A 20,218-nucleotide genomic window follows, 5' to 3' on the forward strand; every position below is an offset into this window, starting at 1 on the left:
CGCCCAGCCCGAGCACCCTGAGGCTCCTGCTAAGCCCGAGCAGCCTGCTCACCCTGAGCAGCCCGAGGCTCCTGCTAAGCCTTACCCTGCTCCTCCTGCTGCCGAGACTGACAGCGGATACAAGGCCCCCGCTCCCAGCCAGCCTTCTGCCACCGTCCCTTACCACCAGCCTACTGGCACCGCTCCCGCCGTCGAGGTCACCGCTGGTGCCTCTCGCTTCGGTGTCGAGATGGCTGTCGCCGCTGCCGGTATCTTTGCCGTTCTCCTGTAAATGCATCATGGAACATAAAATCTTCCTTTGCTGTTTATTCTTTATAACAACATAATAAGCTTCACTATGTATATAGTGTGATTTAGATAACTTCGGCACTTGCCAAGTACATTAGTGGTAGAAGAACGATTACGATTTTGGATACATCATTGTCTCATTTCTCATCATTGTAGATACCATCTCAATAATTTACTCATGACTCTAAACTCATTTCCTCTCGCTTCCGAAGTCAATATGCTTGTCACCCCATTCCACTCATGAACAAGTCAAACTGAACTCGACCCCAGCCTGCTTTGGAGACTAGACGTTATCACGTGCATTATAACTGTTTTTCTTTGTGGTCACAAGCGGTGACTGTTGTAAACTCTATCTCCTCATCACCTTATACAATGTGGAACGGCGCTAGAACAAAGCGGATTCTCGAGGGAGGATGAAACTAGGTGGACCGTTTGATCCAGATCGTTGGAAAACTCTGGGGACACTCGGCAGAGACAAAGTCAAACAGGTGGCTTGTGACGGCAAGCGTTTTTGACTGGAATGCGGGAAGAGGGGGCGTACAGGAGTTCTAGAAGATGGCGTGTTTTGAAGTGGAAGTGTGGCTCTACTTGCGGTGAGTGTATCATTGGTGAAGTGTTACTGTTACAAAGAAAGACATGATTGTGTTGGAAAGGAAGGGTTCGTTTGGACGCGAGTCGTTCAAACAAAGATAGACTCTGTAGTGGTGTGATGTATGTGCATTACGAAGCTTCAGATTAAGCTTGATTGGTCCCCCCAGATAGAAACAAAGGGTAATAAGTAGACCTCCCTCGGATACTTCACATTGTGTCACTCTAGTCTAGCCTATCTACCCTTCGTTATCACGGGTTGTTCTCCCGCAATACCTTGGACAACATCCATTTTCAAGTACGTACCTCGTCGATCATGAGGGTCTGTGTGGTGTCAAGGTTTCAACCCCAGGCTTGAAAGATATGGCGTTATGATCGTTAGGAAATAACAATAGTTTTTGCCTCTGGGGACCAGTTTTTATGTTTACTTTGGGAGAACATCAATATCTGGGGGCAGATGACACAGCTGGGCGCGGCTGTTTCACGAATAAGGCGACATATGCAAGGGCTGATGACATACATGGCTTGGCAGGTGAGAGACGTTATGGATCAGGATGGAGGATGACAAGTCTAGACTCTGTGGCTAGTGGATGTAGATCATTTTTATGTTCGGTATGAGTGATAGCAGCAGTAAGAAGCAGCACTTTGAGACGCATCCATCAGTCTTGATAGTCAAGGTTATAAGAGCTGGCTGTCATGACTCCCAAGTCTCAGCAAGTGGACCCAAGTCCGAGTCAAGTAACGATAGCTAAGACCTCCAATCATAAGAATAACTGGTTATGAGAATGGTTTATTGAATGAATGTTGTCATAAAATGAGGGAGCATAATTGAATATGCGGATAGAACTTGGCATGATGGTGTTGCCGAAAAGCCTTGTGGCGCAATACCAGGCTCTTTTGTGCCTAGAGCCATAAGTTGCACAGCCGTCATGAGAACTGCGCCTCTGTCTCCGTTCCACTCATAACAGGCACACGACCAAAGTCCTTCTCAAAGTGCAATTGAATAATGACGAGAAGAGGCTCTAAGGCTACTTTTCATCATTTCCGTCATATAATTTGATAGTTGTTGTGAGGTTTGGTGTTGATCAACCTGATGCTGAAATGTCCTATGGTCACAGTAGACTCCATGGGCTGTTGCTGTAACCCCACTATAAACCACTATCGTAGACACCCGACCTCCACTGTAACGGCTTCAGCTTTAGTTACCTACCTACAGCTACAGCTCTTGAAGCTCAAAGATTGGATCTACAACTCCATCTTCATCAGCCACAAAGATTAGATCAATTAATCTATCTGCAAGCTAGTTTAGCAACTCACATCACGTCAATGCACCGGAAAGCGGCATCTAAGTTTCCCTATAGACTTGGCTACTCAGATTATCCAGTTACAGCACCTCATGTCTCACTGAACCACCTGTTTTGGCATTTTTCCCAGCAGGCCTCCTGCGAGCCATGGGGCGCAGCAACGGCCCGCAAACAACCATTCCAAACTTGTCAGCTCAGCCTACAACTGAGAGCTCTCTTCACTTTCTTTCTGGTCCGTATGCCAAGGTATTTACTCCCTGGTCCGGCCTGTTCTGGGGGCCAGCCGAATGCACTTTCACCACACTACAGCATATTCACTGCCTCTGGTCGACCAACATCTTGGCCGTTTCACGAGAGGGAGCTGACTTATAAGCTTCCATGTGTCTCCTGTACTTTGGATGATGAAAGCCTTGTGTTATTTTCTGACAGTACGAGGCTGCACTAGCAAGTCATCTTTTGATTGAACAATTTCGATACCTATCGTTGCCTTTTCCCACTATCGTTGTCGCTAGTTAAGTGACAGCGATTTGACACTCAGCTCGATGAACAATAGCGCGACATCTCCCTTTGGGCCAGGCCTTCAAGTGCCTGTATCATCCGCCTCGCCCAGCGGCTCAAACAACACCACAACAGGCAGACCACCACTATGGAACTCATCATCACGACGCAAGATGTCTCGGCTCTATCTTTACACTACACTCCCTTTGGAAAGGATAGTGTCTGTTGTACATGCCAAATCTCCAGATTCTGTACCTGGGTATGTGATTCCCGATTCCTTGTGTTTGGGTTGATGCTCATTATGTGCATAGTATGGATTCGGCACACAAGACTCTTAATGCCATGCTTAACAAGCAACCGCGATGGCTTCACCCCAGAACTGAAGAAGATATGGCGCGGCGACTAGATGAGTTGTCGATCTCACCTATCCGTTCCAATTCAGGCCATGGCACCATTCCATCTCCAACACTGGGTGCTTCAGCGACAGTTCCAGCTCTCGATGCCGTCCCAACCCCCCATCTCATAAGGAATCATACGAGGGCTTCACTCGAGGTGCCGCCTTTCAACCAGTATCCCCGAGTTCAGCAGAATGCTCCAAACAGATCTACCGCTCAAACTCAGGAGCAAGAAGGGAGAAACACTTTCGGGAACTTCTTACAGAGATCAACATTCATGACTACATCGACAGACTGCACGACGGGGACTTTTAAAAGCTTGGTGCAAGACTATGGGCGTCCATATGTCAACACAGTCAAACGGCTTATCAAGAGATATACGGCGCCTCTAAACCGACAAGGATCAGATCTCTCGCCCATCTCGGATGAGGAGCCCAGTATGACCTCTTGGCTCAACGACCGCGACGCACCCATTTCCCTGCCCAACGGGCCTTACTACATGCCTAGCAACTTCTTATGTATCGATCAAGTCGCTTCAAACCAATATACATGTTTCGAAAACGCCGAGGAGCATATGAGAAAAGCATGCTTTTGCCGTCCTATCGAGGAACTCCAAGAGCCGGCCTGGATAACAGTACAAGGTTTTACGCAGATTGGAATTAACGCTGCCTCAGCTGCTGTCAATGATGGCATTTTTGAAGAACGGGACCAATTCGGCCACACTGTCTTCCATCTTATGGCAGCGAGGTTCTTTCACGACGACCTTTTTCAAACAATTCGACTATGCCACAGCACGGATGTCCTCAACGCACAGAACACAGCTGGCCAGACGCTTCTACACGTTCTACACACTTGCTGGTTCCAAAGCGGATCCCTACGAAATCTCCTGGACATACTGGCTCAGAAAGGATTCGACTTTAGTGCCCGCGATCACTATGGTCGTTCGTTTTCGCACCTTCTCCTTATTAACAGCGCCTCAATGGATCTGCGAAAGCATTTGTTCCACCTTTGTGGCCCTACAAATTTCCAGAGGAGAGACGCCTTCGGCATGATGCCTACCGACATAACACCTCCTGAGCATCCCATAAGGATCAACAGGGTGTATACCCAAACCATGGACATTGACCCGCCGATTCATATGTTGCAACGAGAGAGTGCCGACCCTTACCATACAAACGATATACAACAAGAAGCACGGCTACTCCAAAGCATCCGTGCCGCTCAGAACGCTCCTCTATTTGAAGATGAACATGGCCGCAACGGATTTCACTGTCTCGCTGCAGCCACGCTGAGCTCACCCAGCGTTACGCAAAAGTATGGCCTGGATGAGGAGGGCTTGCCAAACCCCCAAAAACGAAGAAGAGACAAGGCCAACAAATACTCGGATTCAAGCGCCGATAAGTTGGAGTTTCGCCGAACAGTGCTACAAAATCTCATGGTAGCCGGCGTTGATCCAAACCACTATGACCTACAAGGCAACACACCACTCATGGCCTTCGCCGCCCAACTTCCGGAAGATGACGACCACATTGTCGGCCTTAAAATCATCAAAGAGCTTATTGAAGCCGGTGCGAACGTCAACGCGCGCAACAGAGCGGGCGAGACAGCACTACATATCGCAGTCCGCTGTGGTCACAAGCTAGCTGTCAAGCAACTTGTCAATAGCGGCGCGAATGTGCACGCTCGTGATGCGGCAGGTCGAAGCGTGCTTGAAGTTGCGGATGTGAAGATGAGGAGTTTGAGGGGCGAAGATGAAGCTGAGTATGCGCACTTGGAGGCTTGTCGGGCGTGGTTAAGCGGTACGCCGGGTGGTGCGGTACAGGAGCCTACGGTGATGCAGGAGTGGGGTATCCGTACGACAGGGCAGAATTAGATGGAGTTTTGATATTTACGATGGGATGATTCATGTTTTTATATAGAGGCTGTGATTTCTTGGCGTCGGGATAGGCGGATACCCAGGTGTTTATGGATAAAATGCAGGGATAGATGGATTTGGCACTTCGATGTAGACCAACACTTCCAAGTGTATGAAGCAATGCAAATAACAGTACAAGAACCTATTTCGAATACAAATTAGAGCCAAGTGACTTGTGATGCAAGGGGTTATATAACCAGCTTTGAACCGCAAAATTGATAAAGGAACCAATCATTTACAATCATCTATATGTCTATAATCCAACACCTCCAGTGCTCGAAAGCAGAACATAGTACCATTTGATTAGTATCCAAACTTCTGTCCAACAAGCTCCTCGCTTAATCTCCAAAGCTTCTCAGCTTCGACGGGGTCCCGCGCCCAAGATTTGATGGTGTCGACATAAGGGTCTGAGACCCTGGCTTCCAGAAGATAAGCGCCGTTGCTTGCTGTGGGTTGTTAGCATTGTGTATTCCTTGTAGTTGTTGTGTTTCTTACCCCTGATGTTTGGATCAAAAGCGGCAAACACGTGCGTAGCTGCGCCGACTTCGACAGGGACGGTGGGAATAAAATTCCAGCCTTCTGAGTTTCCTCTCTCACGGTGGGCTTTAACTTGATGGTTGTAAGCTTGGGGCATGAGGGTAATCTATAAGGTGGATGACTTACTGAAAGCTCCAAGATCAGCATCCATGCTGGCAAAGTCAAGGTGTGTTCCTAAACCAGTTGAAGTGATGAGGCCTGGGTGCACGCTGTAAGACTGTAGACCCTGGCTTCCCAGCTTTTGAGCAAGGGACATAGAGAAGAGGACATTGGCAGTTTTGGCTTGGCCATAGGCAGACCAGTCATTGTAAGTCTCGCCGTTCTGAATTTGTTAGCATGGTTCAAGTTGAAGGGTGGGAGACTGCGTACACTGAAGTGAGTGTCCGCAAATCGGACGGGGCCAAGACTGTGTCCGTTACTTGAGATGTTGACAACCCGAGGCGACTCCGAAGCCAAGATCTTATCCATGATCAAGTTCGTAAGAAGAAAATGCCCAAGATGACAGATGGCAAACTGCTTCTCATATCCATCCTCAGTCTTGGAGTAAGGGATAGCCATAACACCAGCGTTGTTCACAACAACATCAATGCTAGGCACATCTTCCCAGCTGTTGACCTCTTCAGCAGCCTTGCGCACCGAAGTCAAAGAGCCAAGGTCTACAATAAGATTGCGAGTTTTGACGTCGGGATAGTCTTTGGTGATAGCTGAGGCAAGATCTTGGAGCTTTGAGACACTGCGGCCGGCGAGGATGAGAAGACTTGGGGATTTGGAAGCCGTCTCTTGAATGAAGGTGCCACCGAGACTATTGGGTGTTACACCGGTGGTGAGGATGATCTTTCCCTTGATGATGTCTGCATATTCGTTGACGAGGTCGTTGGCGGTGGTTGAAATAGTGTGGGGAGACATTGTAATTAAGTATCAGAGTATATCACTTTAAAGAATTAAAAAAGTGTTATGGTAATGTTTTGAAAGCCGTGTTGAGTGTGTTTATGAATGTGATTGTGATGATGTTGCTGAATAGTTCCTCAAGTGGAAACATGCCACAATATTTATACTATTCGCCATAATGTAAACTCCGAAATGGACTTGAAAGTGAAGCTCGAGATGATCGGGTTTACAGCAGAAAAAAGAGGTGCGGATGTCGCAGTATATCGCAGCTGGCGTCAGCCATATCGGCGTTGTCATGCAGAGTGTGGGGCCGAGTGGGATGGGTACTTACAAGACAAGACCGATCCGATATTGTCTAACAAGACTAAGACTAAGACTGTATAATTATAATTATTCTCTTGTGGGTAGTTCTAACTTCTGAGGGATAGTCTTGACGTTATCTTAAACTCATATAACCCTTTTGCATACCTAGTTAATCGCTACAGCTCTGACTGGGTCGTCCATCGGTGAAGCCATTCACGCGGACATGATAAGATCGGCAGGTGACCACTCAAAGGTCCCCAGTCGCGAACGACACGTTGAAAAATAACTGACAACTGGCACACTGATATTTCAAATCGTCTCTTATTCCTTAGGTACCTATGTAGCTGAGCAAATAACAGCTATACTTTTGGCAGATTGATGTTGGCGGCAGGTGCATCTATCTCGAGCATAGAAAGGGAAGACGAAATAATCTGATCACTTTATGCCAATTTAGACTAGAAGGTAGTAGGTAGGCTACCTTCCATTATTATGGCAGCCTGAGTCTACCCTTTGCGCCTTCTGCTGCGGGCTGTCTGCCGATTGGAAGGCTCCAACCTCAAGCTGCTGCCAGTGCAACTGACCTTCCACCATTTCTACAACTTCACTTTATCAACTTTTCGAGACCATCAATAAGTACTTTACATCTTTCGCTACTACTCGCTTTTTTATTTTCCACGATTCTGCGCTTTATTTTGCTGCATCTCGTTCACTTTTCCCACGTCACTCTCTTGCTCTCTCTCTACCCCTCCTTCATGACCACGAGATACCGATAAGCTCATGGCCCACAGCTATCATGACTGCTCTTAATCTTGATAGCGGAGCCCAAGCGAGCCAAACTCCCATCGTCGACCAGCAGCACGTTTCCTCGCAAACTCTCAAATTTGAGATCCCTGAACACTATCGCGATTTCTTACCCTTTGCCCGCCTGCCACCGGAAATACGAGCGCAGATATGGCAAAATACCCTCGATACCCCGGGAATCCACTTCCTCAAGATCAGCCCCGAAACAGGCACTAGAAGATGGTGGATGAAAGAGTCGTATCATCCGGCTGCCTCTGAAGACGAAGAAACTGATCCTATGACGCTGGAAGTCAAAAACGAAAAGCTTCAGCCTCCCATGCCTCCCATGCAGGCAACATTGGAGCCTCTTTGCCCCACTAAAGCCGATATCTCCCATTATACCACCTTGCACAAGCAGATCGCCAAATTGACTGTCACGTGCAATGAATCTGCCTCTATAGCAAGAAGCCTAGTAAATCGATCAACGGCCTTTCGTTTGCATTCTGGAAGGCTTGTGAGCCTCAACCGGTCAGATGTTATCTACCTAGAATACCTCCCTTGCGATTGCTACGAAAACGAAATCTGCTTCACCAAGGCTCTGAATTGCCCGAGGCTGGATCAGATACGCAAGGTCGCTATGAGGTATTGCCATAAATGGAATGAGCGAAAAGTGCAACAACGATGCCTCCATTGTGGTCAGCTTCACGATATACCCGGCAACCTCACGTATCCGAAGCACCTATACCGATTTCTGGCACAGTATCTTCCTAATTTGGAGGAGTTCTACTTTGTTGACTATTTGATCCTACCGAAGTCTCAAACCGCAGCTGGCGCAGACGCTACGGTAGTGGCACGAGGAACCTCCAAATTCGAGGGTGGAAACAGAAGCTTTTTCGAAGTGGACGACGAGCAAAACTGGAAGATCAGTTCTCGCGTTCTTGATTGCAAGTCTTGGTTACAAGGACAATTTATCAAGTATGCCAAAGCGAGTATACTCAGCAGACACAAGGGACCGGAAGAGGTCAAATTTGGAGTCCTGGCATGCCAGTGGCGCATTGAGCCTCCCGTGGCACCAGTTAATAAAAAGGGCAGAAATAAGAAAAGGCCTCGGACACTGCCCCGGGGACCAAGTCTCCCTATCGCACTGACGTACGAAGTAACAGCCCGTTATCCGTTCGTCTTCGACGCGTGTGGCAGCAACAGATACGAATTCACCTTTTCTATAACCCTATGAGGAATGCGAGCATTGGGCGGGAGTTTGGTATTGTCGTTTAAAAGATTAGAATAGTTTTAGAGAATACACCTACGAATTGCCTACGGCCTAGGCTGCGATGATGAAGTAGTCCAAGTGCTAGGCTGAGCTGACATAAAGTGGCCAAACTATTTCGTCTCTTATGCTTTCTGGGCCCCCAATGGTCCTTAGTAGACCCCCATCATGGTGAGCTCCTCAAGCATGCCTTTGGTGATTCTGTTCAAATCCAACAACTTATTGGGCCGCGTCGTCCAGCCATCTTCAACAGCACCCAGTTCGGAGTTTAGCATATCCTTGTACCGCTGAGACGTCATCAAGCCCGTCCAAGCACTCTTGCTTGACCAGGGGCTAGGGAATCCGATGAGGAGATTAATTTGAGTGATAACATGACGAAGCAACTCAGAGAATAGAACAAATTGAGTCGATGGCTCAAGCAGCGGTACATCGGCAAATGACATGGGAGCTGCATCCATCAGCTCGCGGTGTGTCTCCTGAATAGTGTTGAGATTCATCTTGAGAATAAACTCGAGATGCTGGATGAGCTGCACGTAGCACGATATGATGAGGAACATGGTAGGCGAGTCGAAAACTGGGGGAAGCTGGGGAGCAGCGCTTCCCAATGTAGGCGACTTAGCAGCCGATGAGGGAGAAGGCGATGATGATACAGGAGATGCTGGCGCGTCTGCTGTAAGGGCCTTGATTGCCTTGTGTGTATAGGGCTGCCGGCCGTAGCACGAAACTGTGCGTGTGCCGAGTTGTCGATGCAGTGATTTCAACACAACTAGAAACTCTTGTGCTGTTCTCAATACCATTTGCACATTCTCATATCCGTTCATGGTATTACGGACTTTGCAGATAAAGTCGCTCATATCGAAACTGCTCTTAAACTGCGCCGTGAACTCCCTTCCTCGATGAATTTCGGCATTCAGCTTGGACAAGGTCTCAAACAAATGCTCACCAGGCCTCATAACCGGCTGCTCAATATCCGAGGCATCAAGGCTCTGCACAGCAGGCCAGGCCTCCATGGGAAAAGGCAGACCTTCCGGCGCATATCCGCAGAATGGGTCGAGATTCCACGTTGAGTCGTCTAGTAGGCCTTGAATAAATTGCATGCCATCATCCGCGGGCTCATGAATGACCACTTGTAAGTCTTTCTTAGGAGGACGCCCGACGCGACGCTGTAGGCCGGGCTGACAGGTGAGGTTGAGACGGGAGCAGCGGGCGCATGAGGCGACTGGGCCAACAGGGCGTGAGCAGCGGAGCTTTTGGCGCCGGCAGCGCTCGCAGGCTGAGCGGACTTGATTTGGATGAGTTGAAGGGGCTGTATGCATCTCGATTCATGTGTTTAATGAGTATGTTTATATGTTTGTTTAACGTCAGGTAAGAATGAGTGAGACGGAGTGGTTGGATGTTCTGCGGGGCCCCCGTTCGGAGGCTTTTATGGGTCGTTTTTGTCGGAGGCTTTTTGGACGGGGCCGTGCGGCGATGGAGATGGACGGAACGGGTACGGGAAGATTAATTATGGACCCATCACGGGAGATGGTATGGAAGGTATATTGTCCCCGAAACTGGCATATGATTAGACTACAACGCGTTTTCGTTTCTGTTTAACAAGTAACACAGAGTTGCAGGACGGGAAGCCTTAACTTACATATCCGATGTCACCAAGTCATGGGTGCCAGGCAGATTTATGCTTGAGAAGCAACATGTACTCTCGTCACAAAACTTGGATCATGATGGAGTAATCAACTTGATCACGTTGGACGTCCAGTTGGCTACCTATCCAAGGTAGCTAGTGCCCTCCTCCCTTCCACCTTACTTACTGCTCCTCAGACACTTTACTCCAAGCTTGGCTGACGACCTGCTTGGAGTTTCTTTTACGATGATGCCAATGCTCTGGCAATCTCATCTTTACCGACGTCAACTGGAACGCGACCCTGTGCAATTCGTTCGATGTTTCCAATCGGATTCAGGATAATTGGTATATCGCAGTGAAGCCTAGTGAGTGAGAGAAGACATATCAGCGATCTTTCCCATAAGGGCAGTCTTATGTCCGATCTTCTGCGAATTGGACGCGCATTATTCAGCACTAGCCCAACTGGAGTGTCTGTAAGGTGTCTATTGGTAGAGTGGCAGGAGCGAGGCGTCGACGAAGGCCAGCCTGGATAACAACTGGAGTGATGTTGCGGATGGTTGAATTCTCGCATTTCCTCATGATCCTGACAGTGACTTCAACATGGGCCTTGGCATCCCTCCCCTGGGGCGTACAAAAGCACCTTACGATGGGTTCAACAGGAAGCGACACCGATCTATAACCAGACAATGCGATTTCAAGTACCTCCCATTGATGGATTCTGGTTGAAACCATCGTCAATCCGAGACTGAAGTTGAGATGGTTGATCCTCAACAAAACAACACATTTATATACGATTGCGCGACATCTCAGCTCGTTTACTTCGTATATCCCACCCCCAGAACAACTAATGCGTGTATCCTTATCCTCCATCTGCTGCCAAGTTGTACCAAACACAGTTAAGCAACATGCTTTCTTTTAAGCAAGACCTTAACATCGTCTCCATACCTCTCAAAGCCGACATTAAACCCTCCTCTCAGCGTAGGAACTCCAAATCTCTCCCCAGGAGCAGCCTCGACATCAAAAGTCCTCAACATCGTTGCAATCACAGAAAAGACGATATCCATTCCAAAAACGCGCCCAGGACACATATTGCCCGCAACTCCAAAAGCCCTGACTTTGCGTACAGCATTACCAGAAACTTCACCTGCTTCGTTGATGAAGCGAGAGGGTTTGAAGACAGCAGCGTCAGGACCCCAGTTGTCGACGTCTAGGTTTGATGCACACATTGGAAGCATGAAGATCTCGCCTTGAGGCACGGCAATGGGTTCTGAGCCCGGGATGTTGAGCATGAAATCGTGACGGGCGATCCTTGCTACGCCTGTCATGTGAAGACGGAGGGATTCGTACCAAGATGCCATGAGCCAGGGGCATTCAGTGCGGACGTTGGCAAAGTCCAATCGTGGCTTTTCCTGTCCTTCAACCATCTTAAGCTGTTGCACTTCCTTGAGAACGACTTGAACCAGTTCAGGATCTGTAAGGAGATGGCGTGTAAGCCAGACTGCGAGAGTGCTAGTAGTTGCAAGAAGACCCAGGGCTGTGACCATTTCGATATGGTAGTAATCTGCGTTGGTCTCCCAGTCAGGATCACTATGTGCCACGACGTTGATGCTATGAGATGTAGTCTGGACACGGGCTTCGCGGTGCTGCATGTGGAACTCGCGAAGTCTGGTCAGAAGGAACTTGCGGGAGTTCCAGGCTGAGTTTGCTGTGAGCCAGGGAAACGGCCTTCCAAGACTATCAAATGTCTCGCTGAGTTTCCTTCGATATGTTAGCATAGGTCTACATATACGATGAGTTGAGTAATGACTTACATGAATTCTTCCGAGAACTCCTGATCCATGCTCCAGGGGTTAGCAACTCCCCATACTGCACTCGCCGTAGCAGAAACCGTCAACTCAAACACCCAACGACCAACCTGAACCTCACTAACGTCAGGCATCTTGGCAACTCGATCTCTGATATTAGCGCTGGAGCGTTGATTCAAGGAAACAATATTCTCAGCATGCCCAAACTTCTGCTTATGCAGAGGCTGGGGATTATACGCAAATACAGCCTTGACAGTCTCGCTCTTGAGTCCGAAGAGACGAGGACCAACATAGACAAGAACTTGTGCAAGACCGGTATCATTGACATGGCGAGATAGAACTCGATCCATGTTTGGATGGCAGACTGTGATGCGTGCGAATGGGATGTTGATGGTGAAGATGGGGGCTGTAGTGGATGCGATGAGCTTGTTAATGTAACGGGTGCTGTCAATGGTCAGACCCATGAGGTGGCCTAGCCAGGGGACTACGCCCGATAGACGGGGGAGGTTTGAGATGGACGGGCTGCCATTGTTGAAGATTTTCTCATTGAAGGAAGTTGGGGATGAGATGTAACGAAGAAGACGGCGGGCCAGGGGTGGAAGGATGAAGGGCGTTAGGAAGAAGAGTATGAGTGTTGGTATGAAATTCAGGGAGAGTGAAGAGATGGGATCAAAAGCCGGGGCATGATAAGGCACAAAAGACATGATGAGTTGAAGTGAGAGTGAATGATTCTGGTAAATAGTGTATAATTGATGAGTGATTGTAGACAAAATGAGCTGTGATGTCTGACGAGTATCTCATTCTGGACGGTCATCCCGTCCAACTTATACAGCTTCATGATGACAGTCTCTATGAGGTCTTTCACCCTCGTCGTTACTGACTGCAAGCCTCATCACAATAACCCATTCATCACTTTCATCCCGAAACTCTTTCGGACCTCCAGATGAGAGATCCTAACCATTTGTGAAAGAAGCTGCATCTAACCATCAAGACACAATAGATCTAGTTCATCTTCGAAGCGTATATGAGACCACAATCAGTCACAAGAGAGGAGAAGATAGCACAAGTACCCAATGAGCTCCATAGAGCTCTTGTATTACAATGTTTGCTTTGTTATGAGCCTTTCTCATAACGGAAGAACCTTTTGAGATATCACATATGCAGTTTGTCGTCTACTCGGAGGGTCCTAAGAGGGTGTGCATCGTGATATCTTCACTCGGGAACCACCGTCTAGACTCCGCAATAGCTCGGAAACAACCACCAAGTAAACGAAGGTCTCGTCCATCAGCCCACTATACTACTGTTCAGATCGTGATATCATAGCTGGGATCCTGTTATAGCGCAGACAATAGGTTGGTGGCGTACTCGGTCTAAAACCGCTAATCGATGAAGCCGAGCAAAGTGCAAGCTGCAGTAGAAATGTCTCATATGGAAGGTCATGAGAAGACCTCAAGTATCACATAGTTTAAGAAGGACCGAGGAATTGGGTTTATTGACTTGATAGAGAAAGTGAACAAAACTTGTAATATCATATCACATCCAGTTCGAATAGGACAAAGAAAGACTCTAAATCGTATCATGAAGACATAGTCTATCAACGCTCACAAGCTAAAAATCATCTTGTGTAACGTTTTATGTAACTATGTTTGCTTACAGACCAGATATGTTGGTTCAAACATTCGCTTACAGAGCCTCATCATGACCTCACCCGATTGGACCACGCATCTTGCCTGTAAGTCCTTAAGATCTAGGCCAAGAGATTGTGCAAACCGCATTACATTGCATATATGAAATTTTATTTTAAGACATTTTTCACCAAAAAACGGTCAGTACTTGGATATTGTATTGCCAAGTAAGTGTTGGTGTTAGTGAGCTGTTGGTTCGACGTTGGTTCGACGTTGGTTATTACAACGTATTGTCCTGCACTAGAAACGCACAGCCCCTGGCATATTCAGCGTTGATAACAATTACTAAAACAGACTGATATGGAAATGTATATCCGTATTCTTGGTCGATCGTGACTTCGCCTATACATGTCAAGTTATGCTTAACACGACTCTGTACTAGCTAAACACCACAACCACAGCCTCAGCTCACCGTGTCAGTAATTACTAACGCTATTCAATTCGGTGGATGCCATTAAGCCATGTGGAACCCGTAAAGCAACGTATCAGAAGCATTACGATGCAGACAACTCGTCGGAGATAGTCTACCAACAGCAGTGGCGTCTCCTCAACGGCGCCATCCTTGTGTAACTAGTCCAGGTCCCCCACAGTTAAAGGAAGCCAGCCCTGTTGACGATCAAGCTATTTTCCGTATGCCTGGAACGTGGATTTCCTCTTATTGGATATGTGTTCGCCAACGCCAGATGTATTAGCGAGGTAACACGTCCAAACCGACAAGAGCGTTGTTCTGATATGTGGACCCGATCATCATCGGGGAAGCACGAGATAGCAGAGTGATGATCTAGAGAAGTAGTTTGAAGACCGAATCTTGGTATTATTCAATTATTACTTTCGGCAAGAAGATGCGGCAATGTTTGTGGTTTGTTCAGCCGAGCGGAGTCGAAGGCATACTGCCATGGGCTACAGTCAACGAATTCAAAGCAAGCAAGAGTAAACAAGTCCGTAGGATGATATCAGCATGGGCTAACTCGGATTTTGGAGACTGATATGAATTTGGTGCTGTAACAAGCCGTGCTTTTAGCAGGTAGTGTGGACGGTCCGGACTTGTTTGGCTTTCTCACAGCCGTATATCAAGATAATAAGTTGAACCAGAAATGGACCTTGTGACTCTTTTGGAGTTTCCATAGCATCAATGAAGTAGAAACTACCAGTGACTGTATATCGCCACTAAACAAAGCATCGTCAACACCTACTGCGGCGCCCTCGCGTCCGGAAGCTACCGCGGTTAATAGCCTATTGCCATCTTGATAGCCTTTTTCAGAAGCCAGACAAGTCGACCATATCTAAGCAGAAAAGCACTCTGGTCACATATTAAGTTAAGGGATGTATTGCTTTCACTTCGTGACCCTATGTCACGATATGCTATCATTTCTCATTCATCATAATCATCAAGATACATGCCCTCCCTCCACTTAATGCGTACACATCTCTGCCGAACCTCAAATCGTACGATATGACAACCTCAGAAGCTCGCAAATCTTGCAGATACAAACCAACTGAACTCAAATCATCGTATCGGAAGCGTCATACTCTTGCCGCCTCGTCCACCCCTGCCTCGACCTCCACCACGCCCAACGCCTACAAAGCCTCCCCCGGCTTCGAACTCCATTTTCCGGGCTAGGTTGTTGAGCTCCTTAATCAGACAACATGCTGCCACGACTCGAAAGCTCTCCAGGTCTTCTGTTCCACGGTGCAGAAATGGTGCATTTTCCCGTTTGATACAGGCGACAGCCACACATGCCCAACATAATTCGACAACGTCTTCCCTCCATCGAGAAGTAGCTGCATCCGCTTCAGTGGCGGTGCTCAGGGTCTCTGCCTTATCGCCCACGCCTCGGTCGCGGATTTGTTTAACAATCCACGTCATGATACGGTCGATCTCTTCTTTGAGCTTGATGGACGAGTCGTTTTGGCGACGGGTTTGGGCGCCTCTCTTGTTCAGGATGAAACCGCAAAATACTTCAACCTCTGTCAGTGGTGAACGAGGATTCTCAGAGAACTGCCACATTTTGGCCAAAATTGACGAATCATACCTACGCTCAGTTAGCACGAGAATTGATCAAACGACCTGATGCAACTTACAAGCCGCGGATCTTCCAAGCCTCTTCCGATTTGCGAGTCCAGTCAATATCGAGTTTATACTTGTCAACCTCATTTTGAACAATTGTCAATAGCTGATCCCATACCGACGGTCCAACAGTGTTGATATGGCGATGAATATCCTCGTCCCAGATCTTCTTTTCGTCAACTTGTCGGTATAGACGACCAAGGATCTTCTCGGATAGATAGTACTTGTATTTGGCGTGGGCCATGGGATCATCATCGTTATCGATCTTGTTGACTTCTCTAATGTGCGCCACCTGCCCCTTGTCGTACAACTCCAGAGGCGGTGCTGCTGCGAGGCTTCAGGGCATGTTATTCTGAGAGTCTTCAATGATGGGCTGGGTCAACTTACAAATCGGGTCGAAAACGTGTGTTTTTTGGCAAAGCTTCGAAATTGGCCGGAATTCCCGTTTTGGAAAAGTCGACCGCGGTAGAATGTAGTCCTGCCAATGTTATGCAGTCTAGGTGAGGAGTTCCCTCATCGTAATGGTCAGCCAGTATGACATGCCGGGTTGCAATTACACCCAGAATATCAGTCTTCATGAAGTTAATAAAAAAGTCGGCAATATCTTGAGCGTTTACCGGACGATCCAGAGGTTGGGGGGTAGCTCTGGGATAATCTGCTGGTGGGAAAGTTCCGTTAGGCTTTGCTTCAGAATCCCATATGACGTTGTACAGATCTCCATCCAGGTCTCCTCCACTCAGCATGCTTGGCAGGTCACGATTTCCTTTCTGACTGAAGATGACACAGTTCTGAAGACTTCGCAAGGGATGACCCTGCGGCGGTGTCACTTGTTTGACAACCTGTATATCACCAGGATGGAGCGCCGGTGATCGAGTGATTATAACCTCGCCATCTCTCAGAGTAGACTTGACGCCCCGGCCAGTTCTTCTGCCATAGCTCTTGTCGTACGTAACATAGATCTCTCCCTCGTTGAGGAACCCCGTCTCATCCATGATCCCGAAAAGCGTCACTCCATGATCAACAGGAATACGAGCCTTATGCTTTAGCAACCGCAGTTCTCGGAGAACAACATGCTCAACAGCTGCTTTGAGAAACTTGTCACGGCGATAGTCGATGCCCATTGTATCTAATTGCATGATCAACTTGGGAAGACCCATATTGACACCGATGGCATGGTGATCCAAGAAGGCGCTCGTGTTGGTAGCATCAGCCGTGACGTTCCGCAAGATGTTAAGTGCGTTGTTCTGGAGCTTGAAGAACCATTCATCTTTCGTGCCCATGTCTTCTAGAATTTTGATCATTGGGCGATTAAGGACGAGTCGCAGTGGCTTAGATGCAGAATCGCAGATACCGAGTTCCGCAATGTCTCGGCTCGGAAACTTCATCATAGATTCCCTTCGAATGCAGAACACCCTGCCCTTAAGTCTGGGGTCCAACGACAGCATCCCCTTGCAACCGCCCCATCGAATCTGGAGACATGTAGGTGCTGCAGCCTTCATAGACATATATGGCCAGATTTCCTCCAGCGCCTCTTGAGAGATCGTTCCAACTCCGTCACTGAAAACACGGGATCCATCTGCAGACTTCACATCGTGGATGAACCGGTAGGCGATATCAGTTTCAAAGATAGGCACTGCGTATGGAATTTCTGAGAAGGCTTGTCCAATGCGTGCTGCACATTTTGCCGGGACTCGAATGTCTTCAAAGTCCCCAAGAGCCTTCAGGATGGCTTCTGGGGTCTGTATTTTCAAGTCCTCATCGACGAACGGTGCTGAGAACCAAACTGAATGAGCACGAAGGGACGAATGCGAAAATCCGAGAAAATGATACTTCCGGCCCACAATTTGGATACCTTCATCCATGATACGTCGGAATCGGGAGTAGACCGGCTCTTTGTCAATCTTGGGATGAAAATTCAGGTTCTGGCCATCTTCGTCGCAAAATACGACACGAAGGAAATAGTCATTCTTGGCAGAATACTTGCGCAGCACTCTGTTTTTACTATCGGCGTCTGGTCCCACGAGAATTACGCGTGTAGGTGTGACAAGAGCTTTGAAAATCCAAATTTGCTGTGCTGACAATTTGCTCCCGTATACGCGGTCTCTCTCTGGATTCTCTTTTCGAGCTTCGTATTCGGCGTCCATGATCTCAGTCATGATACTGACCACGTCCAACTCTCTGGGCTCCGTACCAGGACAAGGGTAAGGGAGTGACTGAAAGAGCTTTTTCATCGCATCTGTTGTTACAGCAGGTGCCACCTGTTTCTCTTTGGCATCCTGTATGACTACCTCCAAGACATCGAGAAGCTTTATGCCACTGGCAGGGTTGATATAGTTATTCCAGACAAGAGCTTGAACCTGGAATAAGAGAGCGAAATGTACTCCGGAAGCGAAAAGCCTCTTAGCCTTCTCTGTAAACATTTGTCTTCCGAGGAAGTGGTTGTTCTCTGGTGGTATGGTGTTCCAGTCCACGGACGGCAAAGCATGATTAGTGATAGCAAGGGCATCCTTGTTCTTCAGCGATCCCAAGACCTCGTTAAACGAGGTGATGTCGTAGAGATAAATGCGGTAAACAAGACAAGATGAAGAGTATTCGCGAGGCAAGCCCCAAGTGGACAAGCCTTGAACTCGACTCCATCCAGGTCCGTCCGAAGACAGGCGACGTATGTACATTTTCGGTGGCTCCGTTAAGACCAATGTAAGGGACAAATCACCACGACTAGCGATAAGATCCTGAATAGTCTCGTTGTGGAAATCCATGCGGTTTCCGTACGCAACCTGAACCGTTAGCCACTGAGGCGTGAACTTTCCGGTGACACCTCTCGGAATGATCAATTTGTTGTGGTCAACAAACGTGAGAATATCATGTTCACCCCAAAAGGTATTACCACCACACCTGACGTCCGCGATATCGAAAGCTCTAGCCGGCACATGGTGATCCTTCTTGGTCGCAGAAGCAGTCTCTTTTTGCTTCTTTTCTCGTTCATATTCGAGATGCGCAATGGCATGCTTGTCCACGGGCTTCTGGCTTTGCTCGGCGAACACAGGAGTCCTAAGAATGAAAAGTCGTGGAGTATCTCTCGGTCTTGGGTTAGGTCTAAGCGGAAAGCTTGGATTCATATTCTCTTTGCCGTGTTCGTTAGGGCGTCGATGCTTCCCGTGCCTCTGAAGGAATGCAGACCCGTCCTCTACATTAAGAAACCTGATCCATGCTAGACTTTTGTCCCTAGGTTTGTCGCACCAGAAGTCTGTAATCTTCAGAACATTCATAAAAGGGAGAAGTTCTTGCTTGAAACTTTCTTCCGATAGATCCTGGGGAACATTTCGGCAAAAGATTTCCATTGTTGAGGCAGATCAGCTAAAGGGCGTGAAAGATTTATAGATTCATCCTCAGCAGGCGCTCAGAGAAGCAGATAACGCCGGAAGATACGGTGCAAGATCTGAATTTCGTCAGTATAAACGACATGTCTTGATCATTCTTGAGACTCACGTGTTTCTGCAGTCCTACTGCATATCGCGAATCGTAAATGCTGGCAACAAAAGAAGCGGTAAGTTTGAGAATCGCTTCCTGATATGGCTTGCCAAGTAGGAGGATTCCCGGCCGTGATACTTCGCTATCTATAATTAATTGGCTGTGGGTGGTCTTCATGCGGGAGGCCGACTGCTGTGAAATGATCGGGTATGTACTGTTGCGAGGAAAAGACCAGTTGACTTTCAAGAAAGACGGCGGAGGAAAAGTGCAAGTTGGGAAGAGGCAGGAGGGAGAACGGAGAACAAATAACAGCCAGCCTGTTTGAAAGGCAGTTGCGGTGCAACAGGAAGCTCAATCACTACTACCTTAGTACCTACACCTGCACTGCACTGTCACTCACAATCGCAAGGGTGTGGATTCACTGTGCATTGTGGATGATAATACTCCTAGGATTTCCTAATACTATCTTCCACAGTATTTACACTGCTGGGATTTGGTTTAATGCCGGGCTGCCAGCCCAGAGCTGCAATTGGGTCGAGACCCTTCTTACTCAAGTCGTTCGCTCCTGCCGGTAGCTGTCTCTCGGTGTGGACCCTTGATTTCGGTGACTGTTTCGGTGTGCGTCGGTGAGTGGCGGGGTAAATGTTTACACCCCAAGCCAGCCCACCTCCGTGAGCTCCCGCATTTCTGCGTTCCCGATTCTATCTGCCGAGCCGATGACTTTCACGGCCGAATCCCGCTCCACCTACCATCATGTAAATCGTTCTTCCGGAAGCCCTGAGGGTGTTTTATAACTACTGAGATA

The 20,218-nt window shown here is 48.0% G+C and overlaps 6 protein-coding genes across 6 annotated transcripts; 2 read left to right on the top strand and 4 right to left on the bottom strand.

Annotated features, from left to right (window-relative positions):
• Positions 1 to 2,851: 2,851 nt before the first annotated feature.
• On the top strand, positions 2,852 to 4,946 carry FIESC28_07810 (uncharacterized protein; the record flags this gene model as incomplete). The annotated part of the gene is made up of 2 exons (XM_031161950.1): positions 2,852 to 2,937; positions 2,990 to 4,946. 2 exons carry the CDS (start codon positions 2,852 to 2,854, stop codon positions 4,944 to 4,946), a joined length of 2,043 nt encoding a protein of 680 aa, XP_031013982.1.
• A 345-nt stretch (positions 4,947 to 5,291) lies between these two features.
• Positions 5,292 to 6,431, bottom strand: FIESC28_07811 (uncharacterized protein; the record flags this gene model as incomplete). The annotated part of the gene is made up of 4 exons (XM_031161951.1): positions 5,292 to 5,434; positions 5,484 to 5,597; positions 5,652 to 5,847; positions 5,895 to 6,431. 4 exons carry the CDS (start codon positions 6,429 to 6,431, stop codon positions 5,292 to 5,294), a joined length of 990 nt encoding a protein of 329 aa, XP_031013983.1.
• A 1,078-nt stretch (positions 6,432 to 7,509) lies between these two features.
• FIESC28_07812 (uncharacterized protein) lies at positions 7,510 to 8,730 on the top strand (the record flags this gene model as incomplete). The annotated part of the gene is made up of 1 exon (XM_031161952.1): positions 7,510 to 8,730. The coding sequence occupies one exon, from the start codon at positions 7,510 to 7,512 to the stop codon at positions 8,728 to 8,730; it is 1,221 nt and encodes a 406-aa protein (XP_031013984.1).
• Positions 8,731 to 8,915: 185 nt separating this feature from the next.
• FIESC28_07813 (uncharacterized protein) lies at positions 8,916 to 10,079 on the bottom strand (the record flags this gene model as incomplete). Its single annotated transcript, XM_031161953.1, has 1 exon — positions 8,916 to 10,079. One exon carries the CDS (start codon positions 10,077 to 10,079, stop codon positions 8,916 to 8,918), a length of 1,164 nt encoding a protein of 387 aa, XP_031013985.1.
• Positions 10,080 to 11,280: 1,201 nt separating this feature from the next.
• On the bottom strand, positions 11,281 to 12,893 carry FIESC28_07814 (uncharacterized protein; the record flags this gene model as incomplete). The annotated part of the gene is made up of 2 exons (XM_031161954.1): positions 11,281 to 12,142; positions 12,196 to 12,893. 2 exons carry the CDS (start codon positions 12,891 to 12,893, stop codon positions 11,281 to 11,283), a joined length of 1,560 nt encoding a protein of 519 aa, XP_031013986.1.
• A 2,488-nt stretch (positions 12,894 to 15,381) lies between these two features.
• Positions 15,382 to 19,283, bottom strand: FIESC28_07815 (uncharacterized protein; the record flags this gene model as incomplete). The annotated part of the gene is made up of 3 exons (XM_031161955.1): positions 15,382 to 15,907; positions 15,957 to 16,277; positions 16,330 to 19,283. The coding sequence occupies 3 exons, from the start codon at positions 19,281 to 19,283 to the stop codon at positions 15,382 to 15,384; spliced, it is 3,801 nt and encodes a 1,266-aa protein (XP_031013987.1).
• Between the last annotated feature and the right edge of the window lie 935 nt (positions 19,284 to 20,218).

Source organism: Fusarium coffeatum (genome assembly GCF_003316985.1).
Source record: "Fusarium coffeatum strain FIESC_28 chromosome Unknown BRIP53273_contig_175, whole genome shotgun sequence".
NCBI classification, from domain to species: Eukaryota; Fungi; Ascomycota; class Sordariomycetes; order Hypocreales; family Nectriaceae; genus Fusarium; species Fusarium coffeatum.